Source organism: Ricinus communis, chromosome 7 (genome assembly GCF_019578655.1).
Source record: "Ricinus communis isolate WT05 ecotype wild-type chromosome 7, ASM1957865v1, whole genome shotgun sequence".
Taxonomy (NCBI): Eukaryota; Viridiplantae; Streptophyta; class Magnoliopsida; order Malpighiales; family Euphorbiaceae; genus Ricinus; species Ricinus communis.
In genome coordinates, this window is record NC_063262.1 from 22,430,035 (window position 1) to 22,454,087 (window position 24,053).

The following is a 24,053-nucleotide window of genomic DNA, read 5'->3' on the forward strand; positions in this document are numbered from 1 at the left end:
TGAAAATTTCATCAAGATTTATTATGAAAAAAAAATACTTTTGGACCAAATATTGTGCCTAAAATAATATAGGAAATGAAAAAAACTATAGAACAGAACCTGCTCACACAAAGAATACTTCAAAGAAAGTCTGTTACTAATAATTTATAATTGAAACAATCAACTGAAATGTCCATGTTTCAATTGTAAAACACAAAATACCATTCTTCCAATAAAATGTGATCTTATTCCTCTAACATTGCCAAAAGAGATAGTAGTTAATGTGTATTATTTGCTACCTATTTTTTGGTTCATAGACAATCTTACAAAATACAAAATAATGCCTATCATGTACAACTTTAAAATTGTCAAAAAAATAACTATGAAGATTCAATTCTTGGTCTTCTTTATGTGTTGCATGAATCTGGATGGCACCTCTATTCCTTGAGCTTTTTTCCTCTTCATCCTTTTTACTTGATCTTAAACAGGTTGGATTATTTCAAGAGCAGGAGATCTGTCATTAGGAACTTGAGAGGATGTGCTCTTTTAATTACTAGAGAGTTCCATAGCTTCAGTATGGATAGTATATGCATAGTCTATCCTACTAGGGCCCTAAATCAAAAATGTTATTCTCAATTAAGTCTAGATAATAATAAAAAAGCTAGAAAGTGTTAAAAAATATGAGATAAAATAACACTTACAAAGATTCCATCGATTGAACTAATGGTACTTCCTTGTGTTGCATCAAATTGAGGACGAAAATCATTGTTGGTCATAGGAACATCAAATAGAGTTGTCGGTATTGCCTCAGCCTTGGCAGAATATTGTCCTCCAGTAAAGTCTATCTCAGCATATACACTAGTGCCCTCCTAGTTAACATTGTAAAAAACATAATAAATTTGACATTATATATAAAATGACAAAAAAACACATAATTCGATGAAGCTTGTGTCCCCTAATATTCATTGTGGGGTAAGTCTTCCCATGGTATCTTTTATTATCTCCCAATTTTCCACTTACATTACATTTCATAAAAATGACACATTTCCTTGGTAACTTTCCTTATGTTCTATTCTTCTTTGCTTTCTATTTTATTTCATCAACTTTCTTTCTTCTCGCCTTTGCTTTTCTGCATTTCTTCTTCTTTATAGGTGTTGGCAGAAGAATAATGCCAGGTGGTATAGGATGTGGCTCCCATAACTCAAGACCATTTAAAGGGTGTATCACATGGCTATAAATCTTCTGGTATGTTTTTATTTTATAGAAATCATCCACATAATTCTCAAGTTGTTCATTATTCTTAAATATGCATGCACAAGCATCCACACAATGAATACCTATTAGTTCCCACTTTCTAAAAGTGTAAGTCTTCCCTACCATATCAACTACAAACTGTCCATCAGCTCCAATAACTTGCACTTTTGGTCTACTAGAAAATGTGGCTGTATAATCAGAATTTTCCCTCTTAATCTTCTCAAGCTTCTTCTGAATCTTATGACACAACAACCTTTTCATTTTTCTCTCAAACACTTACTTTTTTTGTATCCTTTTTATTAATTGGGTCCTAGTCATCTTGAATATTGTAATTAGTGGCCTACTCCTTGCAGTAGTCCTTAAAAACACCCTACTCTAATGTTCTAGTGATCTTTCATCTATCCATGCTTTAGTTGCCTCACTCTTTTTCTCGATTTCTTCTAACCAATACTTGAGCTTTTGTTCATATGAGGCTCTATCAACATTCTTCAAAAACTTTCTCGAATCCATGTCACTGAACTTACTCTTGAAATTTACCTTAATGTGTCTCAAACATAGTCTGTGTTCAGAATTAGAAAAGTGTTTCTAAACAGCTTTGACAATACCGTGCATACATAAAAAATGGAAATAAAAGATCTTTAGATATTTAAGAAACAACCATAAACATCTTGCAGATTACTACTCACCTTTTGTCTATCACTCATGAAGATCCATTGGTATGAGTTGTATATCTGTAGATCCTCCTTTATAAGCTCAATGAACCATTTCCAATTTGCATTACTCTCTACTTTCATCAAAGCAAATGCAAAAGGAAACATGCAGTCATTAAGATCAATTCCTCTATAAGTTTCTTTTGAGAAGCATCCATCTAAACAAACTAATGGCCTACATCCTTCTTTGAAACCTTTTTTCAATCTACTAGACATACATACATTCCTTTAAACTTCTCCTTTGGTTCTTTGAACTCCACAATTTTACGAGGGTTAGTCTTCATCAGTTCGTGCTTATAATCATACAATTTTGAAAACTGTAAGTCCTCATCACCATTTACTTTCTTAAGTGCATAATCCCTTACCCTCCAAGCCTTCATCCTATCTATGGTCAGTTTTATATCTTTCTTGACTCTTGTTATAAAAGCTTGTAAATCCCATGCAAAGTCAATACTAAATTCATCCAAGTATTTCTCTGCTAGATACTTGGAAGTTACATGAAAGTTTGAATGTATTTTGCAATAACTGTGTTACAAGTTCATTAACTTCACTTGAAAGATTTTGTCATCATTATCATTAGGCCTGAATTTGCTAGCATAAAACTAGAATTCACATTTTCTATAACATATAGTCTTCACTATTCTTTTATCATTTTTTAAAAATACAGTTGATATCTATGCTTGATACCCCACTACTTGCAGGCCTCTTTAATTCTTCCTTATCCTTAAACAACATTCTAACTTCAAACTTAGTATATTCCATGTTTTTTTCTGTATTGAATTTAGAAAACTTCAACTTCTTCTTTTTACTACCCTCCTCTTCATCCTCAGCCTCAGATGCACTCACATCTTTATCTGAATCATGCTTATAGTATGATGATCCTTCATTTAAGTCAAATTTTAATATTGCATCAACCCCACTAGCTTTAACCTACTTTCCATTACCTTTGGGCTTGCTCCTTATGTTAACTCTTGCATGCTCACCTTCAATAATACCTCCACCATCATTTAACTGGCCAGTCTCCCTAAAAACAGCTTGTAGATCTTCATCTCCATCAATAATATCATAGTCTGAATCCACTATGACATCTTCACCCTGATTACTAACAGTAGTAAGTGTAGCTTCAGGTTGTTATTCTTGTTGTGCCACGTACCCTGTAATATTGTCATTATTCTGCAAACTCTCTGCATCAATCTTTGCTTCTACAATCTCATGCTCATCCTCATTCCAATCACTCACATACTCACTGCCACTCTTATCCACTTCTTCATTCTCTACAGTTACACTTCCACCTTATTTAATATATAAAGGTTTCTGCCCTCCACCAAAACTCACAATCCCTTCAAATGCACTTTCTGTAGCTTCACATGTATCAGAGGTTTTGTTCACCATATCCTCTTTCTCAATTTCCTCAATAACTGCACTACTCTTTGTTTGAGGATATACTGCATACAACAACTCTTCTTCACTCAAATGTTTCACATAAACATCAATCTCTCCCCCACCTTCACTTATTGCCAATAGAGCTATTTTAAATACACATACATCATTTTTTAAAGTCTTTAGGTCTGCCTTAAAGTCACTACCAGGAAGCTTCTAGTAGTATATTATATTAGCAACATGTCCTAATGATTTCACCCACAAATCTATCCTAACCAATGATAATATATCAGTGTCAAAATCCTTATAATCAACATCCCCATCATGATAACCCCATTCCCCAAAATGACCACCCTGATGAAGGCTATTATGGTAGTTTTACAATGCAAGCCACCTATTACAAATATCCATTTCAATATTGTTTACCTTATCAATTCACACCAACAAACAAAAATTTAGCAATAATTATTGTACTATTCAAAACTCTATTTTTATTACTTTATTCAACTAAAAGCAGTAATTCGATATGTGGAACTACATACTTTAAATACATGTTTTATTAAGATTCCATATGCTATATGTAAAAAGTTAGGGATTTAAAAATTTACTTATCCAACTAAAAAATAAGGTTTTTACTCAATCTTCAATAAAGTTAGAGTTTTAAGAATTAGCATATCTGGCTCTCTTGGTGTCACCATCCTCAAATGGTGGACCTGCAAGATAGGTCGCTTTTTTCAGTAAACTCCTTTACCAACCCCACTAACAAGCTTTGAAAATTATTTCTCCTTTTCCAAACAAAGATGTCGAGCGACAATATTAAGCTCCCACCATAACTGATAAACATATACCAACATTTCTCCAAACCTTCTATTTGATTGCTTCAGTAACACCATACAATGTTTGCAAGTGATTTTAGGGATTTTTCCTTTGATTGAACTTAGGAAGAAGAGAGAAAAAGTTTTGGAAGACAAAAGAGAGAGAAAATAATGATGTTGGGTGGACAACGGTTGTATGTCTCTTATTGATGTGTTGTTTCATTATGACATGTCTTTTTCTTTAAAACTCCTTAAGCTCATGAGCTGCCAAGTTAGCATTCCGTTAACAATTTGAATGGAAGCTGACGTCGGGAAGTTTATTGTTGATCCAACATTAATTAAGAGGGTTTTCTGTTATAAATTGAACTTGAGGAATTTTGGTAATATAACTTGCATAAGTCAGGAACTATCTATGCAATTTACCCTATTTTATCCATGCATAAAGTTTCATCGTATAAAACAACTTAAAAAAATCTTTAAAGTCATCCTACCTATGGGCATTTCTTTTCATATAAAAAAGCTTTTCTTTACGGGCGTGAACAATTTTTTCTAGATGGAGAGATCTTGTTTCACAAGTGAAAACACAAGTCTTGAAGTCTTCTATAATAAACTACATTCACAGATACAAAAAAACTTTCGCGGTCATGAATGTTAGAATTTATGAGTAGAAAAAAATCTTTTATGAGCCTGAATGTCGAAATTACGAGTGAATATAAAAGCTATAGAGTCTTCTACTATTTTCTTACTTAAATATTATCTTTGACTTCTGAATGATAGTATATAGCTTCACGGGCATGAATCATTATTTCGACTTTGGATATATTTTATTTTATTTTTTTCAAATTTTGAGAGTAAATGCTTTAATCTTTTCATGTGAACTCCTAAAAGTAAATAATTAATTAATTTTAATTGATTATTTATAACCATAAAAGAAGTTTGGAATCTTCAAAGTTCAACATAGTTGGTTTTTTTTAAGCTTTTGTCTTTATTATTATGCTAAAGCTATTATTTACACATCTTAATTACATTTTAGAAAAGTTTTAGTTGGATTTAAAAATTTTGTGCAGGCGTCGAAACTCATTTAGTGTCTTATTATTCAGATTTATTCTTTTGATCATTCTCGATTTATGAAAAATAAGAATAGTAATAAAAATTTTGATATAATTTTGAATAAGGTTAGGTAAAATATATATTTTTAAAAACTTTGATTTCGTGGGTTGAATTTTAATCGAGCCTATAAAAGAAATCTAAAATTAAAAAAATATTTATTCAATTAATATTCTAAACCTATATGCATATAGATTTTAATAAATTAACTATAGAAAAGGACCTCTTATTTTTGAAAAAGAAAAAGAATGAGACTTTTTTAAATGACTTAAACTTTTTTTAATAAAAAACCATTTTCTACTTACTAATATCTTAAAAAGATCAATTATAGAAAAAATCTAAAATTAGTTTCTAAAAGATATTCTTCACGAAATAAACATAATCTAAATGATTCATTATATTCAACAGCTATTAATTTATTACACGATTTCTTTTTTAGACTTATATTAATAAAGGAAAATAAAAAAAATTGTTAACTAAAAGAAAAATTCACAAATATCTTATCAATATATTTCGCTTAAAGCAAATAACCACATTATTGTCTATACAATATTCAAATAATTCCACATTTTTCTTTCATTTTATGCTATTAATACATAATGTAACAAAAATAATCCCTTTTTTATTTCAAGACAATATAAACTTGCTTTTAGATCTTTCTTTTAGGGAAATGTGTGCATCTAAAATTTTACATTGTTTAAATAGAAATATCAAATGAAAAAAAAAAAATCCATGTGATATTTAATACATCTATTTTCCAAATTACAAATACCTCAATTCAATGTCAACCTTTCAACATTCATCTTGGCATATAGACAATCATATTTTCAAGAAATCAAATTGAATTTAGTTAACAATAGGTAAGGGTACATAGCCATAATAACCATGGAGTTATTTAGACTATAAATCAACAACATAGCACATAACTCATAAATTAAAAGGAGAAAAAGAAGAAGAAGAAAAAGAAAAAGATAACACTTGTCTACTAGTGAAGTTTAAAATTCCCTCCTGCAATATTCAAGGAATGATAGTCTATTAGTCATAATCATAGCTGAATAATTTTGTAACTAACTTGGATTATTTGTTTCATTTGCTGGCTTTATTACATTGATTAACTTCTACTACTATTTTATTTTTATGTTGTTATTAAGGTTATGTGATCAAATGTTTTACCTATTTGCCTTTTGAATAAAACATCATGAAAGGGATGGGTCTCTATGTTTTGCTAATATAAAGCATTATTATAAACTAAAAATCATTTCTTAGTAAAAGTTTATGATATTTCTTCTAAATAGCCCTTTGTTAATTTCTTATATTATAAAATAGGAATTAAAACACTTTACTACCATCTCATAAGATTTAAGACAGAAATCCAATTAATTGACTACTATTTTTGGTAGATAAATGTCCATAAAACTTTGGGCCCTAATGCTTCATCCTCTTTTTTGAGTTGTGTGTTCAACTACTTTGTAATGTATTTACACTATGCTATAAATAATAATTTGATGACCTTTAATATATTTAAATACTATCTTGACAAAGGAAAAGAAAGCTTTTGCTAAATAATAGCTTTTATGTCATTTTCTTTAAAGGGCCAACTATAAGACTAATTATAAACTTTCACCAAAATCTCAATTTTATCAATTAAATACAAAATTATTAGGTTTGTTTCGGTTAAGTTTAATTGTAAATAAATTCTGCATTTGATATATGTTTTCAAATCAAGTATATAATTTTTAATTTCTTAATTTTAATAATGTATCTTGATATTAATTTTAATCTCCAATTAAATTCCTAGTACCAATTTATTGATGTGGCCGTATTTCCAACAATGATGTAGCATAACTCCAACAATCACAAAAAAAAAAAAGAAAAAAAAATTGAATCGGCATTAGAATTGTTGACTCATATTAAGTAAACAAATGGATAATTCAATAATATAGCATCTCTAACATCTTACTCATTTTCATTAGAATTCAGAAAAAGACTTAACAATTATACTTCTTATCCATATGTCTAATTCTTTTTTTCCTTATATTTATTGCAATGATCAAAAGCATTTTATTTCATAAATTTCTAGTGTTTCAAATAAAATTATTATAAAAATATTTAACAATTCTAATGCTTATTCAACAACCTTTTTCTTTTTATCACTAGAATTGTAATAATTCCAATAAAATATTAGATGATAATTTCACCATAAACTAAAAGTTAAGAATTAATATTAAAATACATTGCTACTTTTTTGTGAAATTGCTAGATTTTATTTAAAAAATATGTTATAAATTTGAGAATAAACATGAAATACATAATTTAATTAGCAATTAAATTTTTTAAAAACTATATTTACATAACTAATAAAATAGGGATTTTAACTATATTGACCAATTAAATAATAGTTGTATCTTTATTTTCCAAGAAAGTCAAGTTAAATTATAGGTGTTAAATGAATCATCATGAAATTTAGAATGGAAGACACTCTTATTAGCATTTGAAACAACGACATGAAATAAGAGAAAAGTGTTAAGTTGCCAATTATTTTTAACTATTTCTATAAGTATTGAAGCTATGAAAATTATTATTATATTCATGGGCTTATATATGTAGAATTGTATCATTTGGTGAATGGAAAAGCTTGGCAGTATCAATAAGTTTATGAATTTAAAACTTGGCATTTCAATGTTATTTTAAGATTTTTTTGGAATTAGAAAAAGACAATGTCAACATTGAAGAAGGGCAATTTAAGAATTACACATTCTCCACATCAAGGTTATTTTGGTCATTTTGAAATCCTTTCCTGCTGTATGCAATTTTTAACCTAACCATAGCATATGGCAAATTCTCTCTCTCTCTCCCATCTCTTATATTACCAACGTCTCTCATTATTATCCACTTCTATTCCATATGATATTCAAAATAAAATTACAAGTTAGGTCCCTTAAACTAGACAACATTTGCAGTCTGGTCCCTGGAAAGAAGAAGTTTTGCCACTTCATTACATTTGTCTTCTTTTCTCAACCAGAGAAGTCTAACTCAAGACACACCTATTTCCCCGTCGAGTCCTCCACAATTTTTCAAGCTTATTATTATTATTAAGCTCTTACATAAAAATCTCTCCCTCAAAATTCGGGTCTTCTTTTTGTCCAAAATCATCCATTTTTCTTCAAAGATTTTCTCTTTCTCTAGATTGACAAAGAATCTAAAATTTCATCATCAGCTTTCTCTCTCCCTCTGTGTATAGGCATTACCCAGAAATTTTTTTTTTCTGGGTTTTACTTTTCATTTTGTTTCTTGTACCTTTCTAACATAACTTTTCCTTTTCTGGGTCTTTCTTCTAGTGTTGTTTCATTGTTTATTTATTTATAAGTTTGAAGAGCCCACTTGAAAAGGTAAAAGCTTTATTGTGAATTATTGATTTTTTGTGTTCTTTTTTTTCTAGGATATGTTCCTAAGCATGTAACTGTCTTTTAAATGAATGGCGTTAAAGGGTATTTCTAGTTAGTTCCAAATGTAAATTTTGTTTCTCTTTTGGTTTTTTCATAAATCTTGTTTAAGAGTCTTGTTTTGTCAAATACTTAATTACCCATTTGAGGTTTAATTCAATTCCAAGCTTTTAAGCTGCAAAAAATTGACCCTTTCACATGTTTCCAATTCCAAGCCTGTTGCCTTCTCTTTTTTGACAACAAAAAGAAAGAGTCTTTCTTTTTTATTTCCCATTCTCTCTTTATCTTCATCTCTTGATCTATCACAAGAGAACTACAAAACAAAAAAGAATCCTAGATATGTATAAAACACATACCAAAAGAGAAGTGTCTTTAGATTTTCAGCCTCAAATTCCAATTTTGAGGCCAAGCATCCATTCAAGAAGGGCAAATTTAACAGTGAAATTTCAAGACCTTTATGGATTTACTGTGGAAGGCAATGTGGATGATGTCAATATATTGAATGAGGTTAGGGAGAAGGTTAGACAACAAGGGAGGGTCTGGTGGGCATTAGAGGCTAGCAAAGGTGCTAATTGGTATTTGCAACCACAAGTTACTTCTATAGCTGAAGGGATTGCCTTGAAATCCTCTCTTAAATTGTCTACTTTAGCTAATGCAATCACTTTGAAGAGGCTTATAAGGAAAGGTATACCTCCTGTTCTGAGGCCTAAGGTCTGGTTTTCTCTCTCTGGAGCTGCAAAGAAGAAGTCTACTGTGCCTGAGAGCTACTATAATGATTTAACCAAGGCTGTTGAAGGAAAGATTACAGCAGCTACGAAGCAAATTGATCACGTGAGTGTCTGCATTTGGATTCTTTTATACATCATGCTGCACTAGTTGATTCTGTATAATTTGGATGATCACTGATGATCCGTGGTGTTATGTTGTGATACAATCTATATAACTTTGATTGGCTAGTTATGGCTTAAATTTGATGGTGATACGAGCTTGATGTATCATATGCTAGTGCATTAGTTTCAATTGCAGTGATCATGATCCGAAAATTGTTGGTTTATTCTGGCTCAACTTTAAGATTTATAGCTTTATTAAGGGGCTATAGTTCATTTAGGAAGATGGGATTTGCCCGTGTTTGGATTTGTTAGCTATTAAGTTCATTCTAGACGAAATTTTATAAGTCCTTTGCATCTATGAGAGCCTATAGAATTTGATATTGGCATTATTTAGAGATTATTTTGAGAGTTTGTCTTTCTTTGTGTTTGTGAATAGATTTAGAAGTCGGTTACGTCCAAAAGTTGTTTATGATAAAGGTGAATGCTTATGATAGGATGAAAGATCAAGCAGAATTGGCTGGGTGTATGCACCTGAATCTGCATGTAGTTAATGAACATCCTTGAAAAATAAAAGAATAACAAGAAGTCAAAATTTTTATATGGTGTATTCGTCAATGTACCTAAGATTTCTGTAATTCTGAAAGAAAACATGCTAGAGAATTCTGGTGATCAACTAGAATTGTACGTTCAAGGAATTGTTTGATGTAGATTTTTGTGCATAGGGTATTTAGTTATTTCTTTATGTATTTTGATGCACTCTTTATGTTTTCCTGTTTCTCTATGTTACCTGGTTCTATCTATAATTTTATTTCCCTTTCTTTCTAATTCTTACCAGGCCTTCCTTTTATGTTTCTCGATTTTGCATCAAATTACTTTGACTTTGTTAATACTTACTTTGTATATACTTACAGGATCTGCCACGGACCTTTCCTGGTCACCCATGGTTGGACACACCAGAGGGTCATGCTGCTCTCCGACGTGTTCTTGTTGGGTATTCTTTCCGTGATTCTGATGTGGGCTATTGCCAGGTGGGTTGCCAGAACTTAATCAAAGATGTGATATAATCTCAATTGTAGTACATGGCTCATTACTTTGTTTTAGTTGCATAACAGAAATCTAATGTCATGTAACCATAAATGCTCTAAATAACATTAATGTCCAATATATGCAAAAGTACATGTAATTATAATCACAAGTTTTTCTTTCTGTTAATACCGGTCAGTGGCAATTGCCTCCACTGCTGCCAACACCACCACCTGCCCACCACCAGCATCTGGATCCACCATCACCATCTTGTTGCAGAATCAGCAAGTCATTCTCACTGTGACAAGTAACCTAAATATGGGAATAAATGTGGTTATTTATTTACTACAACCAAATATAGGAACAAAAAAGCTATTACATTGTGTTTCTTATTATACACATTCCATTCAATTCCTGCCGAAGAATAGCACAAATCTTGGTGATTCTGCCCCATTATTTTGGCAACAAAGCAGGATGAATCTTGTTGACAGTTTTATGTATAAGCAAAAATCTTGCTGCTGAATTTTGCTGCATCACATGATTTAATTGATTTAGATCATGGTCACTTTGTAAAACTTTGAATAGTTCGATTCCCATTGGCTGAATTTGCATTTACTCATTAGAATCATTGTTTGATTGTGTGTTTCTTATTGGTCACATCTTCTCCTGCATCTTTGTGTTCAAGGATTAAAAGTTGGTCCCTACTTCTAAGTCCTTCATTAGGTATCTACATGGTTACCAAATTCATTTAGGAGCATGTCATGGCATACTCTCTTAGGTTCTTCAGTTATTCCTAATAAACTACGAGTTACTCTACTTAATGATATTATTATAATTATTCTTTATAGAGTTACTCTATTTTGTAATGAGTACTGAATATACTTCATACAGGGGTTAAATTATGTTGCAGCTCTACTGTTGCTTGTGATGAAAACAGAGGAAGATGCTTTCTGGATGCTTGCCGTCCTCCTAGAAAATGTCTTAGTTAATGACTGCTACACAAATAACTTGTCTGGATGCCATGTAGAACAAAGGGTTTTCAAAGATTTGCTTCCTAAGCAGTGCCCAAGGTATTTTCCTTCAGTGACTTGAACATGGCTTTAGTCAATTAGTTGTTATTTGTTTAAACTGGAGAAGAAAAATGCAGGATAGCTGTGCATTTGGAGGAATTGGAGTTTGATGTGTCCCTTGTTGCGACCGAGTGGTTCCTATGCCTATTCTCAAAGAGCTTGCCTTCAGAGGTTAGAACAGCATTTGTCCCAATCTGTGTGCGAGCATCTTGCTGAGAAAAGACCACACATACTGAACTTTTCCTTGACATTTTCAGCTTTTCTTTTGATGATGATTAACAATTCTTCCCTTTGGTCACTTTCCAGACAACTTTGCGAGTCTGGGATGTCCTTTTCTTTGAGGGGGCAAAGGTTCTGTTCCATGTAGCTTTGGCTATATTTAAGGTGCCAGTGCTATTGCTGCTAAGCTCTTTATATTGAATAAATTTTTAAAATCAAGCAAGCAAGCTTCTATCTATATTTTGTAATAAGAATAATTAGAAAAGAAAATGATTGAGTTATTATCTTCAATTGCAGATGAAGGAAGAAGAGCTGCTTCTAACTCATCATGTTGGTGATGTTATTAACATATTACAGAAAACAACTCATCACCTCTTTGATCCAGACGAACTATTGACGGTAAGACAACTTCTTGGTGCTCCTTTGATTTCATGACGCTTCCTCTTCTCCATTTTAGAGTGGATTAATAAGGAAAATTCTTGAGGTGGACGTTATGTAAAGAGACTTTTTAGTGGATGATAGAGCTAAAAAAATCATAATTTTATTGACAATAACAAAGGCCTTACTGTCTGTGTATGCAAAAAAATTGATTGATTGAGCATATTAGTTGCTCAAGCTATGCACATGAACTTTCTGAGAAGCAAAAAGAGGTTATTATCCTTCCATTTATTGTCTGCAGACATCCTTTAGATGTGGACTGTAGATCTTTTTCCACCCTCTTGTGCCCTCTGGTATTTTGTTTGTCAATTTCCCAATTGTATAGTTTCTGACTTGGTGGCAAGGTGGCATCCATATATTGACAACGAAAATAAAAGTTTTTCTCTTACTACCACAAGTGTATTATATTTAAACTCCTCAATAAATAAATCTTGCAGGTGGCATTTGATAAAGTAGGCTCAATGACAACAAACACTATATCAAAGCAAAGGAAAAAGCAGGAACCAGCAGTAATGGCAGAACTTGATCAAAGATTGAGAAGACTAAACTCAATCAAAATGGATGACAAATAGCAGTTGTCCATAAAAAAATTTGATCAGAAGCTGTGACCTATAAGACATGATCCAAAGAGGGGCTTGCTTTTGCCCACTATGGAGTAAGAATGTTTTTAAGTTATGCTGTTTTATCTGTGGAAAGAGAGAGACACACACAGAGAGAGACCCAGTAAAGAGTGCCTTTGTTTAAAAAGGATGTAATAGGTGGTTTAAATGTAAATTATGGATTGTTGTAACATGTGGAATTAAATTAAGAATGCAAGGTCAGGGCTTCACTGGCTTTTTACTGCCCTGCAATTTTGGTTTCTGAACATTTGATGCTCTACAGGATTTTTTATTTTATTTTATTTCTTCAAAGAAAAATTGGGCTTGCTTTTCCTAATTAAAAGGTGTTTTTCTGGCATTTGCTGCATTAGTAATGTTCAGTGATCTCTTGGGTTTGCCTTTTTCCCCTTCAGTTTTGCTCTTGGAAACAATAAAGTCACCTTAGAATATATATATGAGCATTTGAGTTTAATATCTCAGTTAAATGGTAAAATAAGATTACTAAATAAACTGATTACTTAATTCAATTGTAATTTAGAATTTCCATTAAACTTTAATTTTATTTTAATCATGTGTAATTAATTGGATTCTCAATTTAAGCTAAAATAAAACATGATGTTCCTATTTAAATGACATTTTGTTTTAAATATTAAATACTCACTATGGGCATGCACTCATAAACTTGACTTAATTTTCTCTTTCCTAATAAGTAATGGAACTGTAAATAGTAGATTCTTTACTTTTAGACCTTTTTTTCTTTTTTTTTACAGCACTTGGTTTTTGCATGTTGGTTAGAATTCTCTTACTTACCTATGTTAAAAGCTATGAAGTAAGGTGAGGAATTGTACCATTAAAAGTAAAAGTAACTTTTAATTACATTTTAGGAAGAAATGACTTCTCTTAAACAATAAGGGGTAAATTGGCCCTTTCAAAAAGCTCGAGGACTAAATAGCTTTTACTCTAAAAAAAAAAAAAAAAAACTGAATAACAAGTGGTCTAATGATTTTAAGTTTTGTACTTATCTGACTTTAAAGATGAAAGAAAGATGAATTGACCTTTTAAAAAAAGTTGAAGGACCAAATTGACTTTTATTCCTAAAGGACTCTTGGATATGCTATAAGACAACTTGGAGATGACTATAATGGTTTGTTAAATAGAAACTCTTTTTTAATGAGCATTCTGAACACTTATTTAGCTAACAGAAAAAATGAATAACTTGAAATAAATTTATCAATATAATTTTACAAAATTATTCTAACTATCTTTATTTAAGATTTCCTAAAAATGATTAACCAAAAGTAAATGTTTGATATAAATCAGCCAGACTTTTTAGATGACAACATAATTATTAAATAAAAAATACTCATAATTTTTATTTTGAGTTGTAGTGATGGATTAAGCTTGTGAGTGGAGCTATAATTGAGCCGAGTTGAACCAAGCTTTAACAATTTAATCTAGAAAAAATTCGAAATTGACTATGAATAGCTTATTATTATTATTATATTAAAAGAAGTTAAATTCAAGTTCAATTCATTAAATGATTATATAATAAAAATAATTTCAATTCGAGTTCGAGCTCGTTAAATATTTTTAATATTAATTATTATTATTATTATATATAACTATATATGTATATTATAATCATATATAATTTTAAATTTAAAAATAAAATAAATTTGAACTTGAACTCATAAATGTGATCGGGAGCCAATAAATAAACAACCATGCGAATTAACAAATAAAATTTTATTAAGTTCAAAATCGATTCAATAAAGTTATCAAAGTCAAACTCGGCTGGATTAATTTAATGAATAATTTCAAATGAATTTTTTTACCGGGCCAAGCTTAGAGCAGCACACCTACATGCAAATGCAAAACTATTAATAACTTATTATGTCGATAATTTCATCATATTTGATTGAATAAACAGTAGAATAATACTGAACAGCCATTTGAGCTCAAAAATATGCCGGATCAAATATCAAGATAGAAACTAATGTAAGAAAATGAAACTTGAGACAAATTAATTCATTGTTTTTACTGTGACATGATTCAACAAGGACATTGAAACAGCATAAGGACATGGAGGGATAAAGAGCGGGTGGTGGACTGCTATAAAAAAAGCTGGTATTCTGCTCTGTAATTCAGTTAGGTAATACACAAGTTTTTAAAACACCCACCAAGAGAGACACAGATATATGTATTTATTCTACTCCATAACAGAAACTTCATGTTGATTAGACATATGGCCGCATTGCCGTGCTATTGCCATGTGCTATTGCCATGTGCTTGGCAATCCAATCCAAACGGCTCCAGAGATACAAAGGAGGTGGCTTGCTGTTCCTTTGCTCAATCTGCTTGTCATTCACATCAATGGAGCCAGGGAGATGACTGTAAAGAGAAAAAAAGAAAAAGATCATCTGTCACTTCAGAGATTCGTCTTTTTCGATGAAATGAGTAGGACCAGAAAACGAGCCAGTGAATTGCCATGTACCCTTGCCTGAAAGTAGCATGTGATCCTCCCAAATCAACTTGTACGGGGCCTTTTCATCGAGTCTGATAAACCACCACAAAATATCAGAATGTGAAGAAAAGTTCTGCATTCACTGGATGGATAGCGAAATGTACAAGTGTTTTTACCTTTGAATTTGCTCTGGAACAATAAGAACAATCAGCTTTGACATGATTTACCCAAAGTCTCAATATACAATTTTTTTTTCTCCATGTACTATCCTGATTCATTGAGACGCTTAAAGTTGTCAATGGTAAAAGGGGAATAATAATAGCCAAACTCAATGAAACCGTAAAAGTTGTAATGCTCAAAGGGAAAGAAGTGCAAATATTTGAATGAGATTACAAACATTGTCTAAGAGAACAAGAATATCATACCTCTTGACTAGAAAATCTGGCAGAAGATCCCAATCTGCCACAAGCAAAGCACTGATGTTGCTTATGGATACAATTTTCACACTGAAAAATGGGAATTGCCTGCACATGTCCAAACGCATCTTGAAGGTTCATAATATTTGATATGAAAGAAACAGAAGTATGAAATCTGTCCATTTTCGGGGATGAAAAATTTTCAGAAATGATTCAAAACAAAAACTTGCAACAGATATTATATGATATTTTACTATTTCCTGCTAAAAGGTGCAGAGTAATAGAAATAGACCTAGAACAAAGAAAATCATAACACATACAAGGTAGTCCATACTTCATATTCAGCCTTGTTTCTAAAACCAAGGGATACACATTTAGATTCCACCCCATCAGCAACACTTGGATGAAATGATCTCAAGCACCTTCCATTCCAGCTAGATAAGATCAGAACAGATTAAATCATACAATCATATATATACATAAAAGCAAATAATACAAACTTAATACTTTCTGCAAGCAAAGAGAAAGCCATTCTCACCAGTAGCAGCATTATGTAGGACCATAAAATGAGACCTGAAGTCTCAGCTTAGAGCAATCAAAATTGGTAGAAGTTTTACAATCAGTATGCAGGTCGAACATGGAAACAGAAGAAACTATAGAATATAAAGGGAATATCATTATTTTACCTCAATGACAATTTACTGTAGAGTTGTTGCTCATTTTACAAATGAGCTTAAATCAGCCCACAGGGTAAGATGCTTTGACAACATCAATCGCAGAACTCACCAGAGCGCAGGAGTAAGCTCAACCTTCATCTTCTGAACAATTTTGTGCTAGGTATTAGCAGTATTAGCACTAACAGTATGTAGCAGCAGTTTCTGCTATCTTTTAGCTACTTATTAATTTGACTAAGTCTTTCATTTGTTTAATCTTTTGTAATCTTTTTCTGATCATGGCTATAATTGAGGGGCTGTTAGTGGGTTGTTAGTATTGCTCCTAGAGTTAAGGAGTGTCTTTAGATTTAGTACTGTATTTAATCTTCAACAACTAGTTAATAAATTTAGTCTTTTGTTTTCAAGTCTTCTTTACTAGGGACATAATAAAACTTATAGTGTAGAGAAATCTGCTGCCTAAACAATTAATACCTTGATTATGCAAATCCTTAAATTTGAAAATTTTCATACAGTTCAATTTAAGGAGAACTAGAGAAGAAATTTTCATCTGTTTTACTTGTATAGGAAGTTCTTTAACAGGAAGCTCTTATTAACCAAAACTCTATAGTATAAGAATATGTTTCTTGAAAGGTCGACACAATTAGTCAATGTATATGTTCATCACATGAAACCTTTGTTTAAACATTCAGATGCAATATTTCTTATTTAAGTTGCTACTTTCATAAAGCTATATATAGTATAAATTGTACAGATGCAGGTTGTAACAGTCCCAGTTTCTGAATCTAGTTATGGGGTAATTGCACTAGAAATAATAGGATAATAAGGGCTCATTAGAAAGAATCCTTCGATCTCAAGTTCTTAGGGAACTTGGGCTTTTTCCCGTAGGAAATGCAACTTAATTTTCATTCATAAACTTCTGCATTTAGATTGGAGATAACTGCCCACTTTAACTTCCCACATCCACTAATTCCACACTTATAGGAACATTAAACACATCTAAATACTAGAATAAATTGAATGCACTAATATACATAACAGTAACAGAATTCCTACTGCTATTAGACTTGAAATTAAGAATCATAATATCTTTCCCTGCCTCAAAAAGGCACTTGTCCTCATGCGCCAAGATCTAAGTTTGTGATATGTCCCAACATACTAGTAAGTGCGACCTGTTCTTGAGAGAACCCGACAATTTGTTGAGTATTAAGGCTTGTTATTGTGATGCTCATTCGGTCCTACACTCCCCTCGCAAAAGCAAATTCCAAAGAATAGAAGCATTAAGTAGTTAAAAAAGCATGAATTCACAGGCAAAAATGACATAAAAGCTGTGTAAAAGGGAAAAAATGCAATTAAAATTGATTTTTTGAAATAAGTGCATACCACAAAATGTTACCACCATCATCACAAATTGCACAAACTTGATCAAAAGTCTCCTCCTCTTTGTCCTTGGTTGCTGGAACATCCTGTTATAGGAAAAATCACCTAAAATCTTGAAAATAAGATCTAGAAAAGAAGGGGAGGGTTGGGATACACACATGATAGTAATAAACTGTAATTAGGAATAAAGTGCAATTTGGCCATTAACCTTGCCATACACACGTTTAATTTAGTCCATAAATTTATGGACTTTTAGCCCAAACCTTTTGTATATTTGACTCAAATTAATTTTATTTTGAAAAAAAAGAGAAAGTGAGAGTCACTCTCTCTTGCAAATAAAAAATAATTAAAAAATTATAATATTATTTAAAAACTATTTTATAGTTTTAGTATAATTAATATAATTAATCAATAAATAGTTATTACTATTATTATTCTCATTGAAACTATTCTCACCTCCATCTCTCTCGGCACCATTACTACTCTAATTGTCTCATTTACTGTTACTATTAAAAAGAAAAAGTAAGAACACTGTAACAATATTTATTTTCTTATTATGTTTTGTTTAAATATCAACATATATTTTTTAATTCAAATAATTTAATATAAGAAATTAATATTTTTTTTTCATTCTATCCACTCTTTTTTTAAGGAGTGTGTAACTCACTCTCTCATTTTTATAAAAAATAGAGCTAATTTTAGCTAAATATATAAAAATTTAGGCTAAAATATCTAATTTTTTTTAAAAATAATTAAATTAAATCCAAACAATAAGATTAGTGGCCAAATTGGGCTTTATTTCCCATAATATGCTTGCAAGAGAGTTTATCTGCAAGCACCACATCATCTGAAGTAATGCATGTCTGACTCTTCTCAACAAAGGTAAGGAAACCCTGTTCAAAAGATTAATCATCAAGACAGTATTTTCATGTATAAGATCAAACATGTAAGCACAAAGAGGAAATCAACAATCATAGTCAAAACAATAAAAAGAACAACTCCCATGCTAAAACTAGCATATGAAACTCATACCCTATCCTATATTGGTCGATATAAATGTTGTTTATGGCATGTTTCTATTTATTAGCAACTGCTGATCTTTTTCATGCACACATACACGATGGGCCTCCAGAATTTTAATTTCTTAATAACTTCCTTGCTGGCAACTAAATGACATTTTCATCCCGTCCTTTAGATGCATCAGTGATGACTAAAGCTTTCCATGTTACGTGGAATATATTTTCCAGGAAAAACAGTTTTTATATCTTTTAGTATTTGGTGCATCCAGGAAAATTGGTCCATGGAAAATGTTTTCCTCATTAAAGGGAATACTAAGCCATTCTTTATGAAAATAACTTTGCATTTTGAAAAGGGAAAGTCATTTTTCGGACTTTTATGGACTTTTATCAATTAAAATAAGAACTACCGGCAATCAGCTTCATGGAATCCGGGGCCGGTCACTGGACAGTCATCGGAAAAGTTTTTGTTTATGCTATTTTTGTGTAATTTTTGTATATTTAAATATAAATTAAAATTATTGAATGTTGATGAGTTTTTAAAGTTTTAATACTTTTTCATTGAAAAGAAAGTAATATCTTTCAAATGACGCCACAAAAATATAATAATTTTCTTATGATTTTCTGTATGCAATCATACAACAGAAGATGAGCTGTTTTCCTAGAAAATGTTTTCTACAGAAAACATATTCCCGAAACAAGTTAATGTCCGCAAAAGAAATGGAGTCTAAGTAATGTCATCTTTTTCCACCTAACTGAACTTTGTCCCTCTCTTCCACACGTCTTCTGACATTTGACAATCAAGAAATGGTTGCTAGAAAATGGCTATCTTAATTGTGTTACTAGCAACAAATATTGGTGCTTTCAATTTCAGTTGGAAGCATATTCATGTAATGACTAATGTCTCTATTGTGTTTGTTCTGCTATGTCTAACCTTATAGGTTGTTTGGTGATCACTAAATTCTTCGCCAGCAAATGTACAAAGCAACTGTAATATAATTATGACGTCAACGTCGATTACACTAGAATAAGATCTAATGGTTATTTAAGAAACGTGTAAAACAATTTGTAAAAGTTTCATAGTGAAAATTATAGAAAACTAAAGAAAGTAATAATAAAATTTTAACCACATAAAACAAAGTTATTTTAATCTTTTATTTTATAACAATCAGACTTTCATCGAGACATAATAAAAAGATTCGCATGAGCACAAAGATATAAAATAGTTATTTTTGAACTGTTTCAAGCAAATACGCATTCGTACAAATTATCAGATTTAAAATACTAGAGATCCAGATTTCATATGATGGGATTAACTATAGATATCAAATTCTAGAGTTCATTCTTAAATGTAATTGTTCCAAAAAAAATACATTAAATCTTTTCCAAGCAATTAATATGAATCTAACTAAGAAATTATTTATTCTCAAAAATCAATATCTTACCAAACTCATTAAGCAACAATTCTTGCATCATAATAATTAGATATATTTTTTTTATCTAATTTATTATGTTTATTTTTCTAGATCTAAATCTATATTTCTTCTTACACTTTATTAAACAAATCCTAAAATAAAAATATTATGGTGGCCAATATTACAAAACTCACAATAACTATAAAGAAAATAGATCAAGAATGCACAGAACTATACATTGAAATACCAAAGATTATATCATTCTCTCTAGAATGAGAGTTTAGTTACATATAAGCAAATAAAATTGACACAAACAAGAAAACATCTAGAGAAAAATTAAGGTAAGTACTACTTTGATTTTTGAAAGTTGGAAAGCTCTCTTCAACCTTGTAGCTAGATCTCAAATCTCTTCTCAAAGAGTATTCCGCCCTTTAAAACTGAACAACCTTTAAAAACTGAAATATAAATGAGAGTTTATGGGCCTAGGTCTAAGTTCAACCTAAAAACCCTTCTTACACTTGTTAAACAACCAAATTACACATGTAGAAACCCACTTAACACCTCATCTTTGTCATCAACCGGCCCTGAAACACTTAGGATGGTGAACCGATTGAAGAACCGGTTCACAACAGTCCCTGAAATCTTGATCCATCCATAAGCTAGGGCCGGTTGTAGAGCCGGTTGGCAATAGTATTGCCGACTCTTCTCAAAGTTCAATCAATCCCATGACGGGTTTTAGTTCATACTCAGCTCTGAACTGGTTTAGTCTAAAACCCTTTTTCTTGGCTCCAAACAGCTAGTCTGATATCCACTTCTCTTCAAGACCGATCCCAAAGTCGGTCTTTAATCCAAAAGGCTTTCATATTTATTTGGAATTGCCACATACCTTAAAAACAAGTAAATCATAATTAAGTACTTAAATTACATTAAAATTTCATAAATTATAAGCATAACCTCCAATAATTATTCAATAGAACAACGAAAATACACTTAGAAAATAGAAATATCATTTGGATGGAGATTTTTTAAGATTTTATAAAGTTTTGAAATCTCTGGCACTTTTTTGGAAAGGAAGTACAATTTAGAATGTAGGGTTTTTGAATACCTTCAAAACTCTTCAAATTACCCATAAAATAGGTGAATTGAGAAAGTTATAATTAAAAAATTCAATATTACCTCCTAAAATCTTCATTTACCTTTCATTCTTCTCAAACAAAGTAAAATTAAAAGAAAAAAAGAAAAGAGATTAGAATTGCATTGTCCTCTCCACGTTTGAGAGTGTAGGTCTTTCTCTCATGGCTTGAGAGCTTTTTCTTTGTCTCTTTCAGCCCCCTTGTTTTGTGTGCTCTGTTGTCTTTAGTGCATGACTACCATGAATCCGTCTTTGGCAAACCAATCTCTTTCAAACGCTGAAATCGAAGATCTGAATTTAGAAGCGAAGTTCTACCATCCCAAGAGGGTAATTATGAATTCTGTCTAGTGGGAAGATTCTTGATGGACATATCCATGAATTTTAAAATAATGCGAGATTGTCTTGCCAGCCCTTGGAGGCCCAGGAGAGGGATTTGTATTATAGAGTTACAATCGCAAGTCTTCCTTTCCCAATTCTTTCATGAGATTGATCTTAAAAGGCTGGTCGAAGGAGGGCCCTCGACGTACGACAATCACTTGTTACTGTTCATCAACTGACATATGAAGATATGCCTAGTCAGGTCCCGTTATTTCATGTAGATTTTTTTGTCCAAGTCCATGATTTGCCTATTGGCTATATGTTTGAATCCGTTGGTAAATAAATTGGGAACTTCTTGGGAACGTTTCTTGATTATGATGTTAACAATAACACTGGGATATGGAGGAATCATATGCGTCATCGTGTTCGTCTAGATGTTCGAGAACCTCTGAAAAGAAGGAAAAAGATTAAAAAGCCAAAAGGAGACTGGTTTTTCGTAAGCTTTAAATATGAAAGACTAAGTATTTTTTGCTTTATATATGAATGCTTAGAACATTCTGATTATTTTTGTGAGAAAATATTCACCATCCCTGAGAATGAGCTGAGAATGAGGTCAATGGCTTCGTGCTCCGATGAATAAGGGTACATCCCAAGGGGGTGAAAAATGGTTAAGGAACAATGCTGGGGATAAGCTTGAGAATGCTGAAGAGAGAGGTCAGTCAGTCTCAGAATTGGGACGAGTTAACCCAGTTCCCAACTTGAAAAGAAAATTTGGAGGGAAAGAGTCGATGTTAGGGGAGAGAATTGCGGCTCAAATTGGGCAACGTGCTGGGAAGGAAATAGTAGAACCTGCCTTAACAGTTACTGAGGCAATCCAAGACGAGAATGAGGAAGCTAGTGGGCTTGAGTTAGTTGAGGATAGAAAAAGACATAGAGCTGGCCTAATTGATGAATCACTTGGAGTGCCAATGGTTGTTGATGCAAAGGTATCAGTTGTTACAGAACAGAACCCAAATGAGCCTTTTTTTACCGGTAGGATCTAGACTCCAGACCTGCTAGATCCCATGATTGCTATAAGCTGGAATTGCAGAGGATTAGGCCATCATTGTGCAATTCGTGCTCTATGTGAGCTGGTTAAAGCTCATCGGCCTGATATGGTTTTTTTTTTTTTTTGAAACGTTTGTTCATAGTAATAAAATAGAGGAGATTAGAATTAAATTGGGTCAACACCTATGTATTTCATGATCTCGTTCCTCATTCCTTCCTCTACGTTGGATGAGCTGGAAAGTATTCTTAATTCCTTTTGGTAGGGCTCGGGTAACAACGGCAAAAATGTTGAATTAAATGGTTGGATTGGAGTAAGCTGAGTGTGAGAAAGGAACATGGAGGTATGGGGTTTAGAGATTTTCACGGGTTTAACATAGCGATGCTTGGGAAGATTGGATGGAAATTAATTTCAAATCCTAATGCTCTTGTATGTCAGATTCTCAAATCCAAATATTTTCCTAGAGGGGATTTTTAAATGCCAAGGAAGGCATAATCCAAGTTTCACTTGGCGGAGCATTATTCTTTCTCGAGCTATGTTGGACAGAGGTACCCGATGGCTGGGAGACCTTTTAAATTTCAAATTTAGCACCCCGCCTATTCTAAAATTGGAAGATTTGAGAGTCAGAGATCTCATGATTCCTGGACAACTAGAATAGAGATGGAATATGTTCCTAGATACGGTAACTGTATAAGCTAATACTGTCTGAAATATTTCATGATAAGAGATTTGAACGAAATTATCAATATTCCCTTAAGTTGTAAAGGTGGTGCAGATCAATTAATATGGCACTTCAGCAAGAACGGAAAATATTCAATTAAATCTGGTTACTCTCTTATTATGGATATATACTGGGACATTCTGATCAGTACCAGGTATAGGGTGAGTGGAGATATTTGTGGAAGCTCAAAGTACCGCAAAAAGTTAGGAACTTTCTATGGAGAGTGTCCAGCGAATGCATCCCAACCTGTCTCAATCTTCACAGGCGAGGTATGGTTGTTCCTCTATCCTGCTTAATGTGTAATGCTCCTATGGAAAATGCCTGGCATGTTTACATTCACTGATCTTATGCCAAATCCTGTTAGGCTCATGCTAATTTAAAGAATTGTAGAGTCTACTGCTACACGTGCATCTGGTTTTACAGATTGGTTTTTTTATATGTTATTATCCCACGATGAAGCCCTTCTTGGAAAACTGTGTTATATCTTGTGGCACATTTAGAAACAACAAAATGAAAAATTATGGAATGGGACTCCTCTGGAGGCTAATAGAACTGTTCATATAGCGGTGGGGATGTTGTGTGATTGGCTAGCAGTCTGCCTAGTTTGT

General features: G+C 32.0%; 2 protein-coding genes and 1 long non-coding RNA gene across 7 annotated transcripts; 1 reads left to right on the top strand and 2 right to left on the bottom strand.

Annotated features, from left to right (window-relative positions):
* Positions 1-302: 302 nt before the first annotated feature.
* Positions 303-4,273, bottom strand: LOC125370698. Its single transcript, XM_048377197.1, has 2 exons — positions 1,920-4,273; positions 303-848 (listed from the first exon to the last, which is right to left on the bottom strand). The coding sequence occupies exons 1-2, from the start codon at positions 2,157-2,159 to the stop codon at positions 651-653; spliced, it is 438 nt and encodes a 145-aa protein (XP_048233154.1). The 5' UTR covers positions 2,160-4,273; the 3' UTR covers positions 303-650.
* Positions 4,274-8,111: 3,838 nt separating this feature from the next.
* LOC8268241 (growth hormone-regulated TBC protein 1-A) lies at positions 8,112-13,135 on the top strand. The gene is made up of 7 exons (XM_002532243.4): positions 8,112-9,519; positions 10,430-10,546; positions 11,433-11,611; positions 11,689-11,782; positions 11,918-11,995; positions 12,128-12,229; positions 12,706-13,135. The coding sequence occupies exons 1-7, from the start codon at positions 9,028-9,030 to the stop codon at positions 12,838-12,840; spliced, it is 1,197 nt and encodes a 398-aa protein (XP_002532289.1). The 5' UTR covers positions 8,112-9,027; the 3' UTR covers positions 12,841-13,135.
* Positions 13,136-14,870: 1,735 nt separating this feature from the next.
* On the bottom strand, positions 14,871-17,992 carry LOC8268240. 5 transcript variants are annotated; one of them, XR_007216585.1, is made up of 8 exons: positions 17,802-17,992; positions 16,434-17,656; positions 16,286-16,332; positions 16,068-16,181; positions 15,757-15,855; positions 15,508-15,600; positions 15,362-15,423; positions 14,871-15,258 (listed from the first exon to the last, which is right to left on the bottom strand). It is a non-coding gene; the product is annotated as an uncharacterized LOC8268240 (long non-coding RNA). The 5 variants fall into 5 exon arrangements; XR_007216584.1 differs by having other exon boundaries at positions 16,068-16,332; XR_007216583.1 differs by having other exon boundaries at positions 16,286-17,656.
* Between the last annotated feature and the right edge of the window lie 6,061 nt (positions 17,993-24,053).

Bases quoted from the DNA above. Each gene is read 5' to 3' on its own strand.
- LOC125370698 (XM_048377197.1), bottom strand. From the start codon at position 2,159: ATGTCTAGTAGATTGAAAAAAGGTTTCAAAGAAGGATGTAGGCCATTA. The intron at 849-1,919 runs GTGAGTAGTAAT...AATGTTAACTAG, and splicing joins TCATGAGTGATAGACAAAAG to GAGGGCACTAGTGTATATGC.
- LOC8268241 (XM_002532243.4), top strand. From the start codon at position 9,028: ATGTATAAAACACATACCAAAAGAGAAGTGTCTTTAGATTTTCAGCCT. The intron at 11,783-11,917 runs GTTAGAACAGCA...GTCACTTTCCAG, and splicing joins CAAAGAGCTTGCCTTCAGAG to ACAACTTTGCGAGTCTGGGA. The intron at 11,996-12,127 runs GTGCCAGTGCTA...CTTCAATTGCAG, and splicing joins TAGCTTTGGCTATATTTAAG to ATGAAGGAAGAAGAGCTGCT.